The 24432-nt window shown below is 43.4% G+C and overlaps 1 protein-coding gene across 2 annotated transcripts in view; it reads left to right on the top strand.

The window, feature by feature from the left end:
* Window positions 1-625: 625 nt before the first annotated feature.
* The window catches only part of POLDIP3 (DNA polymerase delta interacting protein 3), a 1331876-nt gene continuing 1308069 nt past the window's right edge, over window positions 626-24432 (top strand). For both annotated transcript variants that reach the window (XM_044074576.1, XM_044074567.1), the window contains exon 1: window positions 626-743. In XM_044074576.1, coding sequence (XP_043930511.1) covers window positions 685-743 — 59 coding nt within the window. In that variant the 5' untranslated portion in view covers window positions 626-684. The remainder of the gene's footprint in view (window positions 744-24432) is intronic.

The following is a 24432-nucleotide window of genomic DNA, read 5'->3' as shown; positions in this document are numbered from 1 at the left end:
AGGCACAGGGAACTAATCTAAAGGGGCGGCGAAAGCCAACACATTCTGGCTAGGCTTATAAATACCTTCAGGCTGATAGCCTAGTACCTACCTATGAACCTATAAAAATTTGACAGCTATGCTGTTTTGCAATTTTTGCTGTAGGATATTAATTTGTCTGCCTGATTCAAGTAGTAAAATATCATCAGCGTATATGACATCGTTTAGTTGGGATAGCTATGCACGTAGATTAATGTAGAGAAAGAACAAAACAGGTCACATGTTGACGATTCATTCAGTAGAGCGGGAGCTTCTTGAGTTTAGTTGAAATGGTCTGTTTTGGAGGTATCTTCTCTGAACCAATGTATACACAATGGGCTATAGTTAAATCTGCTATGTTTGTGCAGCTTGTAGGGTTTATGAGACCATTTTGTGTACAAACCGGAAATTCTAATTACTTCTCCAGGCCCAGTTAACAATAAACCTTTATCTACATACAATTTTTTAAAAAAAAGCAGCCCTCAGAAACACCTACAATATAGAGTTTATTACGCTTCCGTACGATATGCACGTTCGAAAATATGTCCGGGTATAAACAAATACAGTACAATAAACGTGCGTTGCTATGCACATATTACGTGTTGAGTTTGGCCCATCTTGGCTACCGTTGCCTGGTCTTCTTTGAACGTCTTGAGGTTAGTGAAGATGGCGGATCTATCTCTGGATGATTTGATCCGGAAACGTGGCCTTAGTGTTCGTGGAAGGTATGTCTGCACTAAAGAGCACTGGTAGAGAGGTAGCCGCAAACTACCTATATTATGTTCGATGTTACTACCCTTTCCAATGTTTGTAGTGGTCTCTATTATGTATTAAGTGCGTCGGTTTCATTTTTCTGTTTGCGTTACGGTACACCAGTCCCCGCCCCCTTTGTTATTTATTGGTTTTTACCAGCTTTATTTCCAGTAATTCAAACATTGATTGGCGATTTGTTATGTCTGTAGAGTATGTCTCAGTGTGCGCTTGGATGAATAGTATTTACAAATAAATTAACTGTCATTGATCTTTGATAATTCTATTCTGAACTTTTGGACTGACTTTAGATTACAATTTGTGGCTATTGGTTTCTCTACAACTTTTACCCAACACATTATTTTTAGTTACTTACTTTTTAGTATTAATTTGATTGCATTTTAACTGTTGACATCATTTGTTTGACTTCTTTGTAACGTTAGCTGGTTATGCTTGCAAGTACGGATTGTGTTTTATTTTAATTTGCAGCGCTCATCGTTCATCTTCCTCGCATTGTATGCGTTATTCACGGTTTTCTGTTTATTTTGTTATACTTTAATTTAAATTGTGTATTTTTAATACCGACGCCGTCGTGTATGTATTTACTTTTTTAATACGCCCACTTACTTGAAATGTTGAATTTCAATTTCAGGACATTTTTGCGGTGGAAGGATTTGTGTAACCTTGTGATCCATAGAGGTGTGCTGTCTGGTGCTTATGCTTTTAGTGGGCACACCCTTGGAAAATTAAATTTTCTGTTGTCCATAAAGTCCCCATGATTACATAATTGTTAAGGGTCCAAGAACGTTGCCTTGACCAGGGGTACAAGGGCAGATCACTGGAGCCTTGTCTGGGAGTTTTGTTCAGTGCCAAGTGCCTGGTGACACATATAGCCCATCCTGAGATGATGATAGAGAACAGTGGACCCTTCTAGTTTGAATGTAGTTTGACAGTTTCAAGGAGACTAGTAGAACTTTGGTCTTCTAGCATCAGTCACCATGTAATTGCCCCCCCCCCCCTGTAATCCTGTTTGTAAGGCAAGTGCTCCCTGTCTGTCTGAAACTGGCCCACAAAGGGAAATATCTGAGTGTCTGAATATTTATTTAAATAAATAAATCAACTGGATTGTTTGTATAGCTGCTTGTCTTCTTTCTTTTTGAAAATTTAAATAAATAATGCTGGATTGTATATCCTACAGACAGCATCCTTTGACCCAGTACTTGATGGAGTTACTGCACATCAGCAAGTCAAATGGCATCAGAAATATGCAGTCTGGGGTTCTAAACCTCTAATGCAACATCAACATAACAGTTTGGAGGGACAGGTATGTCTAGCAGAGGATACCGTTGCTCTGGAATAGACTCCCCATCCACATATAACAAAGGTCATCCCTGTCCGTATTTAAGCACAACTTGAATATTTGGATGGGAAACAGAAAATGTACCCATAGATTGCCTCCTGTACTATTGATGGACAGAGACAGCTGCTGAATTCTTTATCCCATGCATGGGTCCCTTCAAGTTATCTGTGGTATGATCTCAACTGTTCTTTTTAGGGGTAATGTATAATTATTGGTCACAGGATGGGTAAGGTTACTCTCTTATCAAATGGGATATGTTAACTTGAGCACAAAAAGGAAAACTGGCTAGGCTTAAAATGGGCTGCAAGAGCAGATAGCCTAGTACTACCTGTGAACCTAATAAAAACACACAGGTGCTTATGGTGTAAAAGATAGTGGTGATGAGGCTAAATGAGCAGAACTATTATGGATTTGTGTTTACTGAGTTGACTCGCTGTAAAAGAGTGGCAGCAGGACTGGGATGAATTGGAAAGGACTGAACTCTAGTAGTAAAAATTGGTTATTGAATGTCATCTGTCTTTTGAGAAAGTTGTAAAGTACCTTTAGGACTCAGATGGTCTTATTTCTGCACACAGCATTGGTTCCATAGCCAGACATTTTGAGTAGTGTAGATGTCTGTCTCTTTCCAAAGAAGTCGCCCTTAGGAGAGGCCTTGGGCACAAGTGGGATATTCACAGGCCCTATGCTGGGTGCATTTCATTTGCAGTTTGTGCTATTAAATGACAGAGTTGCCTTAATATAACGGCAAGTTGCAGAAATAAAAACATTTTTCTGCTGCTTGTACATGCACACTCGACAGCTGCCCGAGTGTACAGCCTTCTTAGGGAGTTTGAGTATCATGCACTTCCTCTGTATTTTTTTATTAGTTTTTTGAGATCTTTGTGCTCATGAGAAATGGCCTGCCTAATTTGAGAATTGTTGTTGGATTTCTGTGCTGGTCATGTCTGCCTATAACAGTTATATTTTTAACACAGTTATGCTTGTTGGTGTATTTGGTACCATGACCCCTTTGATCAAAGTCTCAGAGGTCAGTGGTTGATTTTGGAGTTGTGTTATCAGACTTGAGACCATATGTGCTGTGCACTTGGACCAGACAAAGTGCTGATTTATCAGTTGACTATTATTTGACAGTGATTTAGGTTATGTGGAATGGGCAGCAGCTGGGCAGGCCTGGGGAAGCACAAATTTGTAGTTTGGGTGTCTTGGGAACACCTTAGCCAATGATTTTAAGCACAATTTCAACAATTGGCTTAAGTATTGGTGTAATTCAAAGGGGATCCAATGCCTGTCAGCCTGGGATGACATGCTCGACAAGCCACGTTGCTTTGCTAGGGACGGCTTGCACCTGTCACCCCTGGGCTTTTGGATATTGGCAAAGGCTCTTGCCACCCCCATAGTGCCTTTTTTAGGCAAGGCTCAAAAGACAAACCCTCCTCCATAGGTATCACAAGGGAAAAGAAACTAAGGGTAATGCTACTCAATGCCAGATGTATAAACCTCAAGATGCACGCACTCGAAACTCTCCTCAGCATGGAGAACATAGATATCTGTGCAGTAACAGAAACCTGGTTCAAGGCTCCCGAGAGCACCCCAGCACTACCAGGTTATACCTCCTACCATACTTTCCGGCCCCAAAACTCGGACCGAACCACAAAAGGAGGGGGGAGTATCAATATTCGTCAAAGATACCCACACCTCCAGGTTGGTGGCACAGCACGAAGCATCGGAGACTATCCATGTTCAACTAACAGTGGGTAAAACTGCCTTCCAGTTTATAGCCTGCTACAGACCACCCTCCCAAACCCAGGAACCCCACTCGGCCTTCCTGAGAACACTGGAAAATATGAAGGTCTCCCCAAACACCATTATATTGGGCGACTTCAACTACCCAAATATATAGACCGGGAGCATTACTCTAGCTCCAACACCCTATCCCAAAGGTTCCTAGAATTTATAAACTCAAATGCTATGGAACAACTTGTCACCACGCCTACAAGAGGGGAAAACATACTGGACCTGATCATCACCAACATGGGGACTCTATGCTCCAGACCAGAAGTGTATCCCTCACTGGTAAGATCAGACCATAAATTAATCTCACTGGATATCCACATCCTGACCCCACCCCCTGCCCAGAAAACCACAGTGAAAAACTTCTCTAAAGCAAACTTCACACTCCTCAAAACCGAGGTGGAATCCTTCAAAGCCCCCGGGCCTGTGGAAAATACGGCCCAGACTGCAAAATCCTTTAGAAACGCATTCTATGAACACCTTCAGGAATGCATGGATCATGCAATCCCAAATAAAACCAAGACCCAATCCCCCAAGGGCAGGCGTCCTGTCTGGTGGACCCCAGCCATAAACAAACTATGCAACAGAAGGAGGAAGCAACTGCACGATAGAGCAAAATCTCTAAAAGGGAAGGCTTCTCTGATCAGTATTGGCAAAAAACTATGGGCACTCATAAAATCATCTAAGGCCAGCTTCAAGAGAAAAATTGCACAGGACTCTAATCACAAGGCTTTCTTTAGTTATGTTAGGAACCTAGGTGGAAACTCCCAGATATGCTCAGAGTTGGTCCAAAATGACAAAAAAATACACTGAACCCAGAGACATTGCCACCATCCTGGCTGACAGGTTCAGTGCAAACATCTGCCCCCCCCCCCCAAAAGAGCAAATATCTATCCCAGCAGAGTGCTGCCCCCCTGACATCTCAGTTGTTCAGGTGAGAGCCTCCCTCTCCAAAGCAAAAAACACAGCATCAATGGGACCAGACGGTGTCCCGGGCTGCGTCCTACATGAACACCAAGAAGAGCTGAACCCCAACATAAAGCTACTGTTCAATCTCAGCCTTACTACAGGATATGTACCCAAAGAATGGCGTACAGCAACAGTGGTCCCTCTCCACAAAGGTGGCCCCTCAACGGATCCTGGAAACTATCGCCCCATAAGCCTGACTGGCTTGGTCTGCAAAGCTATGGAGAGGATCATCATGGAACTCATAAATAAAGATATTGGGGACCTACAGACACTGGATCCTACCCAGTTCGGCTTTAAGGGCAGATCCTGCCTCTTAAACCTGGTTGATTTCTTTGAAACAGTCACCAAGGCCATCGACGAGGGGAAGGTGGTCCACACAGCCTACCTGGACCTTGCTAAAGCCTTTGATACAATACCCCACTCGGGCATCATAGATAAGCTCTCCAACTTAAATATAAACCCCTATGTCACTAGATGGGTTACGAACTGGCTCAAGGACAGAACCCATATGGTCAGAATTGCTGGAGCCATGTCAAACTCCAAACCGGTTACAAGTGGCGTCCCACAAGGCTCAGTCCTGGGACCTCTCTTGTTCAGTATATATTTATCAGAGGTACAGGCCAACATGGGAGGACTGTGGCTGACCAAGTTCGCAGATGACTGCAAACTAGGCACCATAATCGACTCTCCAGCTGACACAAGCATCCTCCAAAAGGGTCTCATAGAAACAGATAATTGGTGCCAGAGCCATGGCCTCAAGCTAAACTCCAAAAAGTGTATAGTCATCCCATTTGGCAAAAACAAAGTGCCCACAAATTACCACATGGGTGGTAATCCATTAAGTACGGAAGAAGTAATTAGGGACCTGGGGACCCAAGTTGATAGCAGTCTCAACCACATGGCCAAAGTGGTTAGAAAAAACACCTATATAGCCCACCTAATCATGAAGGGATTCACATCTAGATCAAGGGAGGTCATTGTGCCTCTTTATTCCTCCCTCATCAGGCCCATAATTAAATACAATGCCCCTTTCGGGATGTAAGCAACTAGAAAGACCCCAAAAGTACCTCACCAAGAGGATCAAAGGGCTCAAACAGATGCCATATGCTGCTCGGTTAAAGAAACTCCAGCTCTACTCGGTTGCATACCGCCTGCTTAGAGGCGATCTGTGCCTGACGTATAAAGCCATGTCCAACCCGGAATTAATGGACATGCTGCACCTCAGAAAATCCAAATCCCAACGAGCTACACGCTTGAGGGACTTGAACCTCAGCACTGAAATAAATAGGACATGCTGGAGGGACATATTCATAACCCAGAGGCTCCCTTCACTCTGGAATAGAATCCCAGTCCAAGTTAGGCAGAGTCCCTCACTGACTCTCTTCAAGAGAAATCTTGAGTGGATGGGAGATCGTAGGCTTACCCCGGGTATCACTTCTGTGTCACTGCTAGACAGAGGCACAGTAAACTAACCTTGAAAAAGGGCATAGTAAAACATTTAAAATGGGTGGCGAAAGCCAAACACACTCTGGCTAGGCTTGCAAATGCCCTAGGGCAGATAGCCTAGTATGAACCTATGAACAATGGGTTTAGTTCTCATTTCCAGAAGACCTTTGCTGGTGTATATGGGGAGGTTCGAGATGTAAAGTCTGAATGGCTCCTCATCAAGACTTGAGGTAGAAATTAGTAGTCAAGGTTAAAATGTAGTTGTTACTGTGTTAATGGTGGTGCTCCTAGGACTTGCTGGTGGATATCAGAAGTGAGTGAAGATGACAGATTTTAAATAGAGTGGTGAAGCAAGAACTAAATCATAGGGCAAGGCTCTCATTTTACCAATCAGTTTATGTCCCCCATTCTCGTCTGTGTTGTTGAGCTTTGAGTAGTGATTGAAATGATGACCTCACTGATACAAGTGAAGAAAAGGTCCGGTCCCAGTGTATAATGGTTTGCTGTCCATGAGTGGGGAGGCTGGTAATCAGGGAAGATCTTGGAGTATCAACACTGCTTCTTTGTGTTGACTTGAGTTAGTTGGGGTGGCTTGGGCACCTTGTGAGGATGCCTCTGGACAGCTCCCACAGGATGCATACCAGGCACACCAGGAAAACCAGGACACATGGAGGGATCATATATGTTATTTTGCCTGGGAACATTTAGGGCATCCCCTAGCCTTAGCAACAGTCTTCAACTCATCCTATGAAGTCTGTTCTGTCCTGCTTGGCTTGCTGCCACTGTGACTATTGTCAATGCAAAGGAATTAGAATGCGAATGAGTTCATGAAATTTAGTCGTGTTTCAGAATTTCAGTTATAACAATTTTGAAATGAGTTGTTCTTACTTTTAAGCATGTTTGGTAACATTTCACCACAATTAACTCTTCCTGGAGTGCAGTGCTATTATTTAATTTGAAATACATTTTTTACTTGTGCATTCTTTTAGTTTGGGTTTACATTCTTATATTTAATTTTATAGACATTAGCTGCTTTGCTTATACTTTTCTATGCTTTTTGGATTTTAGTAAAGCATAATGTAAAAGAAAACTTGGCACTAGAGAGCTGGTAAGCAGAATAGGCTGACACTTGAAATGTTTGTTGTAGGATCTATTTAGCTGTCTCTGTTTTTCACATTTATTGTTGTAGTGTCGGTGAATGGAAAATGTACTAAGCACATGTAGTAGTTAATAGGACTTGAAGAGATGAAATTGTTAGTATTAATATTTCCTAAGTACTTTGAGTACCAGTTAAGAGTGCACAGTACATTTCTGTATCACCAATTGTTTATAAAGCAAGCTATTTTATGGTATACCTGTGGATAGATAATGTGTGAAATGTATGTAGAGAGGTTGATTGTATCTTTCTGTAATTTAGATAAGAATTTTATGCTAACTTTGGAGGACAACTTTGCAAATACTAGTCGTATCTTTTGCTGCTGGTACTTATTTACTTGATAATCTTCTTGCGAAACCACTGTTGCAAGAGAAGCTCTGGGATACAGTATATCTTTTTGCAAGTTGGATAGTAATTTTGATGTTTAATTTGGAGCACAACTTTACTCCTACTAGTAGTATCTTTTGCTGTGGGTACATTTTCCTTGGTAATCTTTTTGAGAGCCTCTGTATGAAAATCCTTGGAAAACCATAATGCGGCCGTGTTGCACAAAAGCGTGATCAGAGTTGCATGATATGACCTTACAGGGATTGATTTATGTGGTAATTGGCAACTTTGCACAGCTCTGCTGAGAGAGGATAATGTTACATAAGTATGTTACTTACAAAATCAGCAGACATTGCTCAGACATGTGGACCACACTATGGCAAGTCACAACCTGAGCCCATCAATAGCAAGCGGGTAGCGTTCTTGCAAAGCTTCTATATAACACAGTTAACAGCTGAGAGCCCATAATAGTGGCTGCACAGCAAAGTGCCTGCTATGTTTGTTAGGAATGGGATAATAATACAGAGAGGGAAAAGCAAGTGGAGGAATACACAAATGGGCAAGGGGAATTGAAAAGTGATGTGGGTGGGGATGAAGGAGGGTTTTTCTTTCTTTTTTTTTTTTTTTTACATACAGATGTAAGAGTAAAAGGGAGTGAAGAAGGGAGATGATTTGGGCAGTAATGAGGGAATAGGGAAGGCCATTGCTAAACATGGCACAGATTAGGTAATGCAGACAGATTGAAAGTGGGCAAATGGTGGTGGGGAAGATTGGATAACAAAATGGAGGAGTAAGTGACACACAAGGAAGTGGAACACCACTATTCATATGTTCACAAGTAAGTCTTAGGCTAGCTGCCCTTGTGAGGTATATTTTTTCTTTGCAAAGATGAGAATCGAACCCTGTACTTTGTGACTGTGAGGTAAACACCTTGAGTATCGTGGCAGTCCACCCACCCCAAAAAACGTATACGTCTGTCAACATTAAACACCCTAAATGGGGTGCTTTATCCATTGGGGCCTGACTGTGGTAATGGATGGATGAGGACTATCTGCTAAGCTGCACAAAGGTGAAGGCAACCAGAGGTCACTCACCTGTTTGACCACCCTCATGACTGGGCCTTGTCACTGGTGGTTTAGTCGTTGGGAATATGCATTTATGCAACTCTGCAAGTCAAGGTCATATATGTGCAGCCAGAGCTTCCCAGTCTCTTATATGCTTCTGCTATCTTTACCAACTTGTAATCTACTCCGTTTACTAAAGTAGAACAGTGGTGTAATAAAACTATGTTTGCAGCCAGTTTATCCTATACTTGTGATTGCATAGCACTTCATTAATTGCATTGGTTGGAATTGCCAAGATATCTTAACTCTAGTAAAAATAGTCTGTAACATCTTAAATCAACTGAACAAATACCCAACTGTAACTCAGCTTGTCAGTTAGTACACTTGGCTTAAAGACCTGTGTCTAGCTTTCATTCAGATATCTCATGACTCCTGTGGCAATGCCCTGTATTCAAGCTTCACTGCCAAGCTGTCAACTGCCCTCTCTTTAAAAGGGAGCTAAATCTATAGTATTGAGAGACTTAGTATATGCCATTGTACAGACCCACTGGAGTAAATACTCTAACTTCTGCAACATGCTTCCTCATTTGCATTACCACTGAACTGCTCCTGTGTTTTTGGTCTGTAGCTTTCTCTACGGAAAGTTCTCTTACAACAGTGTACCTAATTGTACAGATATTTACTCAGGTATTACTGCTGTACTCTGAAAAATTATGTTATCTTATCATATATACTATTTTCCTTTGTTTGTCCTGTTTGTTAACTGTATAAAGTTATCTCAATTTTACTTCAACTTGCCATATTTAGTTTATTGCTAGATAATTTAGGCATGTTATATACTAACTAAAATAAAAAAAAAATTGGGCGGCCACGGTGGTGCAGTGGTTAGCATTGTCGCCTCACAGCAAGAGGTTCACCGGTTCGATCCTCGGCTGGGTTGCCTTCTGTGCGGAGTCTGCATGTCCTCCCTGTGGTCGCGTGGGTTTCCTCCGGGTGCTCCGGTTTCCTCCCACATCCCAAAGACATGCTGCAGATGGTTTGGACACTCTAAATTGGCCCTAGGTGTGAGTGTGTGTGTGTGCCTTCTGTGGACGGTTGGGCGCTGGGCTGACAACTCGACACTGTAAAACTCCACTACCAATCATGAGCGGACAGGTGATCCGCTGTGGTGACCCCTAACCGGGAAAAGCCGAAAGAAGAAGATATACTAACTAAAACGTCTTACTTTCTGTTCATTGGAGCTTTTTCTCCCTTGGCCTCAACTGAAAAGGGATTTGTTTTTAACCCAGTCAGATTTTTCTAGTCAACTAATGCAAATAAGTAAATATCAAATTGCTGGTCCACAGCAGTTTGTCATCCTTTACATTTTCTGCTGTGTGACCAATTGGGACCCCCCACTAGCACTACCTAATGAAGCAGCTACACCCCCCACCACTGGAGAAGCAACACCAGAGAAGCCACCAGTGACCCCTCCAAGTTGCCTCCTGTGGGATGACCTTTGTTCATAGGGAAGTACTAGGTTAGCTATCCTTGTGGGACATTTTAAGCCTAGCCAGTTTCCCTTTTTGTGCTCAAAATGACATCCCATGGTAGATTGTTATGGATCTAGGACTACTGCTCGAAATCATGTTTACTCGAAACGTAAACGGCTGAGCACACTTTCGCAAAAGTGCATTTCTACCGAAAATCCACTTTCGCGAAAGAGGAAAAAAAAAGTAAAAAAAAACAAAGTAAAAGTAATCATGTTTATGCAGGCGGGCAAGCCCCACTGCACCCCCATGTGGGGAGATCACACTACAGTGGGGAAAAGGGAATATTCCCTTATCCCTACTGTACCGCGATCTAAGCAACAGCCCCCATCAGTCAGTCGCCTTTTTTTATGTTTTTTATTTCTGTTTTGCGAAAGTGCATTTTCGGTAGACGTGCACTTTCGCGAAACTGTGCTCGGCCGTTTATGTTTCGGGTAAACGTGATTTCAAGCAACAGTCCTAGAGCCATTGTTATATATTACTTCTAATGACAATACCTGGTGTCATTCCAGATAATTTGAGGGGAACCATGCCTAGGATATAGCATTTAAGGGCTGCATCTGCCCATTAGTAGTACAAGGGGCAGTCCCTGGGGTAAAGTTCCTGTTTCCCATTCATAGATCTAAGTTGCACTTGAAAATATACAGGGATAAACTTTGTCTTAATGTGTATGGAGAGTCTTCCACAGCAGCAGTATCCTTTGAGAAATATACCTGCCCTGCAAGCCATTCTGTTGATGTCGCAGAAGAGCTTTAGATCCCTAGAGCTGGTGTATTTCTGTGCCAATAAACTTGCTGATTTGCAGTGAAATCCATCAGTAATGGGTTGGAGGATGCCTTGTATGCCAGACACGGATCACCTCTTACCAGGCTTAAGGATACAAAGTATTGTGATGGGGCTTTGAGTCGGTCCACGTAGGACATGTTATTTAGGGTTTGTATCTTTGTAGTAAGGTATCTCTGGGTGTTTGTATCCTTTTGGTAAGGTATATCTGGGTCTTCCAGTTGTTGCATTTGTCTGAACAGATGCATGTCATAAATTATATTCAGTGAGGCCTATTGAGGGCTGAGTATGTATTTATTTATCATATTTATTTTAGTTTGTTTACTGGGGTAGCACACTAAAGGAGACAGGGTCATCCCTAGAGCTAGACACAGTGTCTTTGTTTATAAGCTGAGCAGTATAGAAGAACTTTCTTACAGCAATGGAATCCTGTTGGTCAAATGTCAGGTCACTGTCCACATAAATTCCCAACTTTTCTTTTGTCATTGTGGTAGTTGACTTCCCAAAGGATACAGTAATGCATTTTTTGGTATTTAGTTTAGTTTAAATCCATGATTTTGATACCAGTTATTTATCTGAAACAAACCTTACTGCAGAATGGATAAGTCATTTGGGGATTCAAACTCCCTAGCTTGCAATCATCTGCAGAATTAGTGAGTCAGAGCCCTTTGGTATTGGCTTTTACTTTGGAAAAGTAGATGCTGAACAGGAGAGGTCCCAGCACAGAACCCCAGAGGACTCCACTGGTGACTGGTCTCTTTGTGAGGGCAACCTCTCTTATTTTGATTATCTGCGTCCTATCTGTGAGACAGTTGGCAGTCCAGTGAGTGACACAGGAATTTATTCCTAGTTTATTTAGCTTTCCTACTATGTCTAAGTGGGGAATTGTGTCAAAAGCTTTGGCCCAATCGAGGTGTGCGGTGTGTACCATTTTGCCTTCATCCGTTGCTTTGATGACCTTTTCAAAAATTATCCACCAGGCTTGAGTAAGCATGACATACCTTGACAAATCCAAACTGAGATGGATCTAGTGTTTGGAGGTTCCCTGTGTCCTGATTAATTCCATGATAAGTCTTCCCATGGCTTTGCATCTGATGTTGATCAGACTTGTGGGTCTGTATTTGCCTGGGTTTGTGCATGGCCCTCCCTTGTGCAGTAAGGAAAATGACTGTAGCTGTTTTTCATTCACTTGGTACAAAACCTGTATGGAGGATGAGATTGAACAGTGTTGTTTAGGGGTGTGGCTAAATCATACTTCATGCTATTTAAGATGCCTCTAGGGATATTGTCAGGACCACTGATACAGTATTTTTAGCTTTTGATGGCATTTTTAGGACTTTAGCCAGAGGTAAGCCAGTTTCAGGTATATCTTGAGGGACAGACAGAGGGGAGAGAGGGTAAAGTTATAGCAACCTACTAGCCAATAAATTTAGCTCTATCTTCAGCCTCACTGTAGGTAACCTTGTTCACAATCAGTTTGCTGTTTTTTGCTTTTGAGATTTTGAACATAACTCAAACATGCTGTATTTTGCTTTTGAGATTTTGAACATAACTCAAACATGCCTTGTGATTGTGTTTGGCTTGGGTAGCTATTTTAGCCTCAGACTTGGCTTTCAAGAGCTGTAACATTCTGGGAATTATTCTTCCTTCTTTTGGTCAAAGGTCTTTTTCCTTTTATTATAAAGCTTGTTGAAAGTATGGTATCACCTTGTGGGTTTTTTCTGGAGTTTGCCCTGCTCTTGTTCTCAGCTGCATCTATGTAGCTGTTTACATGCTGGTATAGTGTGGAGGTGTACATTTCTGTGTAAGTGAAGTTCACTGGGTTTGGTGGAGATTAGGAGTAGGTAACTTGTCTTAAAGAAATTTTTAAAGATGCCTTGGGTGGAAGGGATCTCTGGTTTCATTTTTATTTCAGAGGAGACCTAAGTAGTGATGAAGATACGCAAGGAATAGTACATGATGCTCCCATATTATTAAGGGCAAGATCTAAGATGTTATTCTCCTTAGTGGGTACTGTAGACTAATTGTTCCAGGGCATTTGTATTGACAGGAATCTCTGTGTTTTATGTACTAGTGGTGGTGTAGGTTTCTCAGTCTATAGTTGGATGGTTTAGATCACCTAGGAAAATGGTATTGGGTTAAACAGTGAGTGATTGTAGTTTCTCTAGATGGGTGTTGAATTTCTTTAGTCTCAGAGAGAGTTTTATAGTTCGCTGCTATACAGTACAGGCCTTTCTGATGGTTATTTGGACATGAAGAAGCTCTAGTGCATTATACTGCTTTACCAGGTTTGATGCGAGTCTCTTCTGAATATAGACTGATACAGTACCACCTTTTTTCACCTCCTGCGCAGCACCTGAGGTAAATGTGTGGAAAGGTATTATAGCCCTGCACCGCCGGAGTGCTGTCCGCTCTTTTAAACCATGTATGTCACTTTGCAGAAATGCTGGCATGGAGATAGTCACCCTTGTGTCTCAGAGTATCCACTCTTAGTTTGTGTGCCATCCATTGATGTTACAGTATCCCTTCAGCAACTTTCTAGGTTTTGACTTCGAGGTAAACACAGACCCGAGATAATCCTGTCTCATTTACCATAGGGACAGGGTTTCTTTGAGAATTAATTCCTTTGTTCTTAAATTGGTGTCAGAGTTTACTTTGAGAAAATATCCATCTCCCCATTTTCTTTCCTGAACCTGAGAATGAGAGATAAAGGATACTCCATACCTTGGATGTTTGCAAATAATTCTTGAGAAAACCAAAATTTTTAGTTCTTCAGATAAATTATCCATTTCTTGTGCAGGTAAGGAGGGACAGCTTGTGTCAAAACAAACTATTTCCACATGATTGTTTAAGGCTATTATCTTTTGCTATACTCACCATAGCAAAACTATTCCAGGAAGGGTCAAGGCCCACTCTACCATGTCCTTGGCCTCATCTGTGGCTTTTAGAAAAGGGGTGGATTGTGGAAGTATTCCAGACGCTGCTACTTGGTCCTCTGTGCATACTTTTACAAAGCACTATAAGCTTGATTCCTTCTCTGGGTTCAAATCAGGCTTTGCTAGGACAATTCTGCAGAAGTTCCTGGACTACTTCCACCTCCCAAATGTAGCTAGCTTGGGTAATGTACCAATATAGCCAAGGCTGCTGCAGCTGTGATCAGTATGACAAACATAGTACAGTTATATAAGTAAACTTGCCATAACAGTAGATGTTCATATGATCACTGCTGCAGTAGCCACTCCCTTCACCTCCCTTGTTTTTTATGCCCGTGTGTGGACATTTATTTTGTTGTTCCTATCTTTGTGCTTTCAGGGCTCAGTCTCCCTCTGTGAGTTGGCAGGAAAGTCTGACAGGCTTCATTCCCAAACTTGTCTTAGCTCAGCTCAAGCTGCCTGACCGTTTGGGTGCTTGGAAGACGCAATGAAGCTTTGGAAGCTTGCTGGTTGCTTAGCAGGATATAACCCATATAACTAAGGCTGCTGCAACAGCGATCATTCAAACATCTACTATTATGGTAAGTTTATTTATCCAACTGTACCTTTATTAAATTATCACTCAAGATATAGACAAACCTAAATTAACAGTAAGGGACCTAAACCTTGTCACCACAATAAACAGGACACACTGGAGGGATAGGTTCCTGTCCCAGAGACTTCCAATACTCTGGAACAAGCTACCCATCTATGTCAAGCAAAGTTCTTCATTAGCACTCTTCAAGAAAAATCTTGATGAGTGGATGGGAAATAGGAAATACACCCTGGGGATCACTTCTGTGTCTATGCTGGACAGTGGCACAGGAAAGTAACTTTCTTGGGTGGCGTAAGCTATGGTACCATGCTGGCTAGGCTTGCATAGACCCTTGGGCCGATAGGCCTAGTACCTACCTATGAACCTAAAAACAAACTATATTAATTTTTTTTTAATTGTATAGATTGTACATTGCATATCTTTTTCTTCTTTGTAATTATCATCAGTCCAACAATGCGTAAATTGTTGAATTCCTGACTTCTCATAAACCTCACTGCTCCTCCTCCTTAGCATTATTCTAATTATTAATTTCTGTGTAAATTGCTCCTTCCCTTTTCTAAAGATCCATCTTCCAGTTCTTTTATCTCTTTTTATAATATTTAATACACTTCAAATACAGTTGGTTTAGACTTTTGTTTTGATTTTCTAGGAATTTTTTTTTTGACAGTCAACAGAATTAAACTTAATATGGCCTTACTATGGATTGGCATTTCAGATTCTATGTCCCAGGCTCCAGCTAAAAAAATCATATCCTTAGTTACAGCCATTTACTCACCCAGTATTTTTACCAACTCATTAAACTTGTAAAACAAATGTTCCCAGTTACCTCTTTCTTACTAATAATCACATGTCCAACATTTGCTATTTACCTGAGGAAAAAATTCTATGAAATCTGCTTGGGGTATACAAATACCTATGCAAATACTTCCAAGCAAAGATCCTAAACCTTCTGGACTTTGTTGCATGCTTGGAAGGTTTACGTATGTTCTCCCACTGTTCTTTTGTAAATTGCTTTTCCAGTCGCTCTTACCAGTGTTTTCTAGCTTGCTGTAATTGATACAGTTATTATGCAATATTTTGTATGCTGTACTAATTATCCTTTTCTAACAGGATTTTCTGTTCTAGATTTGACTAAAAAAAAAAAAACACACCAGTGTATGCCTTCACTCAAGATTCCTCTATCCCTTTCTCTTTGCCTATACTGTGATATCAATTCCTGGTGGAGAAGGCAGTCTGTAGGCTGCAGTCCAAACATCTTCCTAGCCTCATCCTACTCTGTTACCTTTCCCTCTTCAGTTACTTGTTCCCAATATCTTGGTTCCTTTGCCAGTTTTCTCCAGTAAATTCCACAGCCCCCTCATGCCTGTTTTCTGTAGACCTAATTGCAGTCATCCTTATTAGCAAAATCTCCTTTCTCTATTCCTGTGTTAACTTGGTTCTTAGAATGTTTTCTGCTACTTTATGAATGTAATATTCTGAGTAAGTTATTACTCTTAAGGATATGTGTCCAAAGTCCCACCTCCCCATTTCATCATCATCATCATCATCATCATCATCCATTTCCATTTTGAATTATAATCTTTTTTCTTGTGTTGTATGCATGAGCCTTAACTGGGTAGTTCTAAAATATTCCTATAAGTGAGGTAATCCTAAACCACTTTGTTCTATTGGAAGAACAAACTTATCCTGCTTAACTATTGCCCTTCCCCACCCAGATAAATTACTTCATCTCTTTATTAACTGTGGTCCACAACTTCTCCTCTGGCTAATAAAAATATTCCACACCAGTATATAAAATTAAAGGGACTTAAAAACCTTTTCACTGCTTGTACCTTACTATCCATATCCATATACATAAACACGAGCTTCCAGTTTTTTAGTTTTTGTACTATCCTTAGTTTAGTCTCTTCCCACATATCCTTTGCTGCCCTAACAGATGCCTTTTTAATCCATACTCCTAAATACTTCATCTTTTTGTCTCCCCATAAATATGGGATGTTATGTGATCCTATCTCGCCTACATTCTGAATGATGGGTTCGGAGCCGATCCCTCGGCTCCGACTCGGCACGCTTATGCCAAAGAGCGAAGTCTCTTATTGGCTGAGCTTACTATATCCCAGGATGCACCACCACCAGTCCCCCAGATCTCGTTTGCCGCTTCCCTGCGAAGACGTGGTCTCGAGCTGGCTGGGCTAAGTAGTTTATTAAACTAACTTTTCTGTCAGTTTTTTGCTGTTTTTGCTCACAAAAGCTGTTTTAACAGCTATCGCTAACTTTGTGTACGATTTGGACTTGGTTTTGTTGTGTGTGATTGAGTTCAGTTTGTTTTCGGCCCCCCTCCATTCAGGGCCTTCCCGGACTGTTAATATTTGAATTACAGGGTCTCTAATAATTGTTCATATTGGGTTAGAGTTACCTGCTCTTTTTACAGGAAGAGTTGGCTTTATTTTTTACTGTAAGCTTATATCAGTAGTTAAAATTTAGTGTACTTTCCTGTCAGAGTGACTAGATTTGTGTATCAACATGTCTCAACCCCATAGGCCTTCGGGCTTTAAGAAATGTTCTAAATGTGCTTTTAAGATGTCTGTTACTGATGACCATCTACTGTGTGTGTATTGTTTAGGGGCAAAGCACTTGCAGGAGTCATGCAGCGTATGTCACGCTTTTTCCTCTAGGGTCCTCCAGGAGAGGAAAAATAAATTGATTCTCAAAGGCTTGGTTAAACCCTCTTCCGAAGAAGCCTTGGCTTCCTCTCCGACTCCTGCCAAAGAAAGGGCTTCGGCTGCGACCAGTCCGTCGGAGCCGACTGCCAAGAGACCTAGGCAGGCCTCTCCTTCGGCTCCAAAGACTGCGGAGCCGAGGTCGGAACGGTCGGCCTCGATGCCACCAGTATCGACTCGGGCTTCGAGCCGATGGCTGGGGCATCGAGGCGGGTCACCTTCGGCTCCACTGCTCTCGGAGCCGACAAGGGTCGCCGCTCAGACACTTCCTCCTCGGCCAAGTCTACCTCGGCACCGATGGAATCTGGTGTGTGTTTCCTCGGCGCCGATTCTCATCGAGTCGCCTGGCCGGTCCCCTAGTCCCTTGGGGCCGAGGAGAGGTCTTCGAACCCGTTCTGTTTCCTCTCGGTCTTGAGAATGTCGGATTCTGATATAGACAGGGTGCTCCAAAGACTTTTCCAGTCCCCAGTCTTCCAAAATTTGTTTCGGTTCCGACCCAGTTGGCCTCGGAGCCGATGACCATGACCCACCCCATTGCCATTCCTCCTCCGACTGCTTGGCTCCGTCGGAGCAGGTGCTCTTGGAGCCGGTGGAGATCTCAGGGTCGGCTCCGACCCTTACTCCAACCCGGGCCTCGGGTCCGAGTTTGGTACGCTGGACTTCTTCGGCTGGACCCGGGGTGATGTTTCGGGACCTTTGCTTTCGGTTCCGAGCCTCCCTCTCGGTGCTTCGCGGGACTTCCGTCTGCCATCATGGCCCCGAGACCGGATTCTCCCAGGATTCTGGGGGTCCGGCTTTCAGGGCCATGAGGAGTGCCTTGGCCAAATCCTCTTCCATCTCTCCGGTTCTACCAGCACCTTCCCTGGGCGTGGAGACTGGGTCTTTGGCAGTTCCCTGTCCGTAGCCAGCGGAGCCCGAGGCCTGAGGTTACCCCAGTGGGGTTCCCTCTTCCTGAGGGTTCTTGAGTCATCTCCAGAGGATCCCCAAGGAAGAGATCGTGCAAGAGGAAGCACGTGGACTCCCGAGTCTATTACATCGGACACGGATATGGATGATGCGGAGGGGTCCCCTAAGTCGTCCTCGGAAGATGTCTCCTTTGCAGACATCTTAGAGATCCTCAAACAACGAGGCGGCTGGATGTCCAAACCCCTCTGCGGCCGAATCAGTGCTCCTCAAGGCCTTTGGGGCTCAGCCCTCCGCGTCCCGGGTATCTCCGCCCTCGACGAGCTTCTGGATTTAGTTTGTCAAGGGCGTGGGAACACCGGATACCGTGGAACCAGTCCCTTCTCGCCCAAACAAATTCTTATCTGCTCCCAGAAGGAGTTCCTTACTAAAGGCGTGGCTGTAGATGCCATGGTGGTGGCATCTGCTACACAACAGGACGTGGCAGAGGCTTCAACGTCCATCCATCCTCCTAATAAGGAGTCTAGGAGTATGGATAGGTACGGGAAGCGCACCCTGACTTCAGCGGCCTTTACCTTAAGGTCTCTGAATTATTTGGCACATTTTACTAGGCTTCAGCGGGATCTGGTCAAGGAGTTGTCAGACTCTCTCGGGTAACCTACCTGAGCAGCTAGCCCAGTCCGTTAGCTCTCAGTTGGCTATCCTTCGCCAATTGCTAACTCGTCCATGAGGCTCATTTCTTATGCGGCGAAGGGGTAGAGCGGCAGGCACAGGCGTTGCTCACGAGACAAGCCTGGCTCCGCTTGTGTCAGTTCATGGAGGCCTTCAAGTCTTCCTTCGCCGACGCTCCCTTTGATGGGTCCTCATTGTTTGGACCCAAGGTGAAAGACACCCTTACCCGCTGTGAGCAAGAGGGAGAAACGTTATCTGCCGTAGGGGCCCGTTGTTCCACTCCCTTCGGCCTTACCCCAAGGCCAAAGGAGGGGAAAATGTGGTTCAAAATCTCAAGTTTTTCTCCCAACAGCAGGAAGATTCCCGTCCAGAGGCAGAGGCGGGGAAATTTTTCAGGGAGACGCCGTCCCAGAGGCGGCAGAGGGCCCCGCAATTCTGGAGACCGCGAGTCCTTTCGTGGCTCTTCAGCCTCCCATACGACATGAGGGATTGCCCGGCTGTGCTGCTCGAGCCAGTCGGGTGTCGTTGCCAAGCACCTAGAAGCCTGGGAGTCAATCACTCAGGACAGATGGGTGCTTCGGATAATTGCCGGAGGCTACACCATCCCATTCAAGTCCTCACCCCCTTCGTCCAAGAGAATCCCGGACCCACCACCCAGTCAAAGGGAAATAGCAGCCGCAGAAGCTACAAAGCTGCTAGAAAAAGGAGTCATCCAACCGGTCCCCACAGACCAAATCGGATCAGGAAATTACTCCAGGTTCTTTTTAGTGCCAAAAAAGACAGGGGACCTGAGACCAATATTGGATCTCAGCAGATTAAACCTATCCGTCACGAAATCCAAATTCAATGGTCACGTTGCAATCCATTCTCCCGTTGTTGGAGAAGGATGTTTGGATGTGCTCCATAGACCTCAAGGACGCCTATTACCACATACCGATACATCAGGCGTCCAGAAGGTATCTGCGCTTCAGCCTGGGAACCAGTCATTACCAATTTTGTGCTCTGCCCTTTGGTCTCACCACAGCCCCCAGGGTGTTCACCAAGTGTTTGGCAGTAGTGACGGCTCACCTGAGAAGTCTTGGATTCCAAGTGTTTCCCTATCTCGACGACTGGCTCCTGACTGCCACCACCAGGCATCTACTTATGGACAACCTCAAAGCCACCATCTCCTGGGTGTTTCCCTAGGGATTACATTCAATTGGTCAAAGTCTGTCTTGCTGCCCTCTCAGCGCATAAAGTTTATAGGAGCAGAGATAGACTCAAGATTGATGCGAGTCTTTCTTCCTGCCGAAAGGATTCGAACTTTACAGGGCCAAGTTCTAGCTCTGATCTCAAGATCCAAAGCCCCAGCCAGGATGGTCCTACAGGTTCTAGGCTCAATGTCTGCCACGGTACTTTTAGTTCCTCTAGCAAGGTTACACATGAGGATTCTTCAGTGGCTCTTATCAACTCAATGGTCCTTTCAAGATCTTCCCCTCAATCATCACATCAGGATTACGGAAATATGCAAAAGGGACCTTCGCTGGTGGCTTCAGACGTCCAACTTGGATCAGGGAAAACCCTTTGTTCTCCCCCCTCCAGTGGTTACCCTGACGACGGATGCCTCCCAGATAGGGTGGGGGGGGCATTGTCTGGGCAGGCTAGTTCAGGGATCCTGGCTTCCGGACGAAGCTCTTCTCCACATCAACGTGTTGGAGATGAGGGCTGTACTTCTATCCCTACAGGCCTTACACAAGTTCCTTCCTCAGGGCATCATCGCCATCCACACAGACAACATGTCGGTGGTTTGGTATCTGAACAAACAAGGAGGGACCAGATCGTATCCCCTTTGCAGAGAGGCCATGAGAGTGTGGGAATGGGCTGTAGCTACCAACCGCTTCTTGGTAGCGACCCACATCCCGGGAAAGTCAAATGTATTGGCGGACAAATTAAGCAGGACAATTCTCTCTCCTCACGAATGGTCTCTAAACCGCAGTAGCAGCCCAGGTTTTCAAGAGATGGGGACGCCGTGCTGCGACCTATTTGCGACTCCACAAAACACCAAGTGCCAAAGGTTCTTCTCCTTGATTCCACATCAGGAAGTACCAGCCATGGATGCTCTAGCACAACCTTGGCCAACAGGGTTGCTTTATGCTTTTCCCCCAATTCCACTCCTTCCCAAAGTTATTCAAAAAGCTTCTCAGCTAGGGTCCTCAATGATTCTGATTGCCCCATACTGGCCTCGTCAGATATGGTTTCCTTACCTGAAAAAGCATGCAGTGGACGATCCGTGGACCTTAGACATGATCCCGGATTTGCTAATCCATCGGTCGGGACATTGGCATCAGTCCCTTCAATCTCTGAAATTGACAGCTTGGCTCCTCCACTTCCAACCTTAGTTAGAAGTCACACACTAGACCCGGAAGTTGTTCACATTTTGTCTTCCCACAAACCTACCACTAACAAATTGTACCTCAGTAAGTGGAAGAGGTTTGCTATCTGGGCTCAACTCAAGGGCTTAGACCCTATCACTGCTCCTGTCCCAGAGGTTTTGAAATTCTTAACATCCCTATTTAATCAGGGATCTTCTGTCTCAACTATTAAAGTTCAACTAGCTGCTATCTCTAAATTCCATGAATCCACGGATCCTCCTTTGATGAGCAGCAGATTATGCAAAACATTCATTAAAGGTGCGAGCCTGTTAAGACCACCAGTTTTTCATCCTGCACCTCCGTGGGATCTTGATTTGGTGCTGCGCATTAACATCTCCCCTTTGAACCGGCTGCTACATGCGGGTTAAAATATCTGTCATGGAAAACGGCATTTTAGTGGCTATTACTGCAAGAAGGGTCTCAGAGCTTCAAGCCCTGTCTATTAAACCACCGTGTTGATTTTCCACAAAGATAGAGTATCACTTAGGCCTAATCCATCCTTTGTCCCAAAGGTCTGCTCTAGTTTCTGTCTTCAACAATCTCTAGAACTACCAGTTTTCTTTCCAAAATTCTCTAATGAAGCAGAATACACTCTCCATAAATTGGATGTTCACAGGCAATTACGCTTCTATTTAGACAGGACTCAGCAACTTCGTAAGTCAGACCAGTTGTTTGTGTCCTTCTCAGATAATAAATTGGGCCAAACCATCACAAAAGCTACAATCTCAAAATGGATCAGAGATTGCATAACTCAGGCCTATTCTTCTTGAATAAGCAACTTGCATCATCTATCAAAGCTCATTCTACCAGAGCTATGGCTACTTCTATAGCTTTTCATTCCAAGCTCGCTATTTCGAAATTTGTGCCATGCCACTTGGTCCAACCCGCACCGCTCATTTCCCACTACAAATTGGATGTGGCATCTAAAGGACGAGCTTCATTTGGTTCCACGGTACTCAGGAGTGTTTTCCAGTGAGCCACCCAGGATTCAGGTGCTAGGACGCTGTCCCATCATTCAGAATGTAGGCGAGATAGGATCACATAACATCTTTTAGTTATGTACTCACCATAACTTCAGATGTTTGGGATCCATCTTACATTCCTGATACCCACCCTCCTTCCCCTGCCTTGCAGATCAGAAGAGATTGAACGGTTTTGAGCTCTACTGTTTTTATCTTGTTTCATCTGACGATGTTATATAAGCAGGGTATGCATGTGTGCATGTATGCGGACAAACTAGATCTGGGGGACTGGTGGTGGTGCATCCTGGGATATAGTAAGCTCAGCCAATAAGAGACTTCGCTCTTTGGCATAAGCGTGCCGAGTCGGAGCCGAGGGATCGGCTCCGAACCCATCATTCAGAATGTAGGCGAGATGGATCCCAAACATCTGAAGTTATGGTGAGTACATAACTAAAAGTTTTGCTGAACCAATTTGTGTATGGGTATGTAATTTGCAGCTATAACCTTTTTTGTCTTCATTAATTGGAAGACTTAAAACTGTCTCAAAATGTTGCACAATACTTTTCCAGATTCATCCGGTGCAAAATAATACCGTCTGCAAATAAAGCTAACTTTTCTTGATTATTATACCAGTGATATCGTAGCATTTCTGACTCACCTTTTTTCCTTGCCAGTGGCTCTAAATGTAAAGCTAATAACAAAAAAGGAAAGAAGACATTCCTGCCTGGTTTCCTTGTCCAAACACAACTTATTGTAGAAGAACCCTGCCACTATAATTCTTGCCTCCAATCCTTCATATCCTCCTAATTAACCTGATTATTGTATCAGGGAATGTAAATGCTTCCTTTGCTCTACTCGTGAAATTCCAGATTGTTATGTTGAATGCTTTCTCTGCATCAACACCCACCAGCAACAGCAGTATTTTCTTGCATTCTGCTTCCTTCCGGATCATCATTTGTTAAACAAAAAATATCTTTAGTAGATTGTCACATATGACTAGGCAATCATACATTTTATTATAAAGGAAAATAAAGCATATTGATTTAGTTGCAAACACTATACATCACAAAAAACATATATACATAATTTTATTTGCAAACATTATATTTCACTTATAATCTCTCATCATTGTTAGTCAAACATTACATAGCTCATTCAAATCCTGACTTCTTTTAAACCTTGTTCCTTCTTTGCATGTATTGTTCCCACAATTCCCATTTTTTCTGTGTAATTTGCATTCCAGTTGTTTTGTTTCTGTAACTATATTCACTATTTCGAGTAAAGTTTCTTTAGACTTTGAATTCCATTTTCTAGTAATTACTGTTTTGGCAACCATCATAATTAGACTCAGCAAGGCCTTACTATGTCTAGGCAAATCCGATCATAGCTCAAGTAATTTCCAAACCAATTTGCTTATCCAGGATCTCTGACAGAGCAGTCTGCAGGGAATATTTAAAGTCTGCCAACTTGTTGCACTCCCAGAAAATATGTTCACAATTACCTGTTTCTTCCCAATCACATCTCTAACATTTGCTGTGTACCAAAGGAAAAATTCTTTAATACCTATGTAAATGCTTCCAAGCAAAGATCGTAAATCTTCTGGACTTTGCATATTTGGGAGAAATGCATATATCCCCCCGTTGTTTCTTAGTGAATTGCTTGTCCAGTCTCTCTTCCCAATCCTTTCTAAACTCATCTGATTGATTTTTATAGTTATCATGCAATATTTTGTATGCTCTACTACCGCTTCTGTTCTAGAGTCTTGTGTCATTTGGCTTTTCCCGGTTAGGGGTCGCCACAGCGGAACTCCGGTCCGCTAATGATTGGCAGTAGATTTTTACGTGCCAAGTTGCCGGCCCTGATGCACAACCTTTAACGAAGGTACGCCCATTCACGCATGTCTCCACACAGAAGGCGCTCTAGCTGAGAATCGAACAGGACAACGTCTTACTGTAAGGTGACAACGCTACCGCAGCACCACCACCACAGTTCTTCTGTTCTAGAATCTAATAAGTCTAATAGTGGTAGTCTTTTGCTTGGAAT

Source organism: Protopterus annectens, chromosome 1.part1 (genome assembly GCF_019279795.1).
Source record: "Protopterus annectens isolate FY-2018-M chromosome 1.part1, PAN1.0, whole genome shotgun sequence".
In the NCBI taxonomy this organism is placed as follows: Eukaryota; Metazoa; Chordata; order Ceratodontiformes; family Protopteridae; genus Protopterus; species Protopterus annectens.
This window is presented reverse-complemented; position numbering and strand designations above follow the sequence as displayed.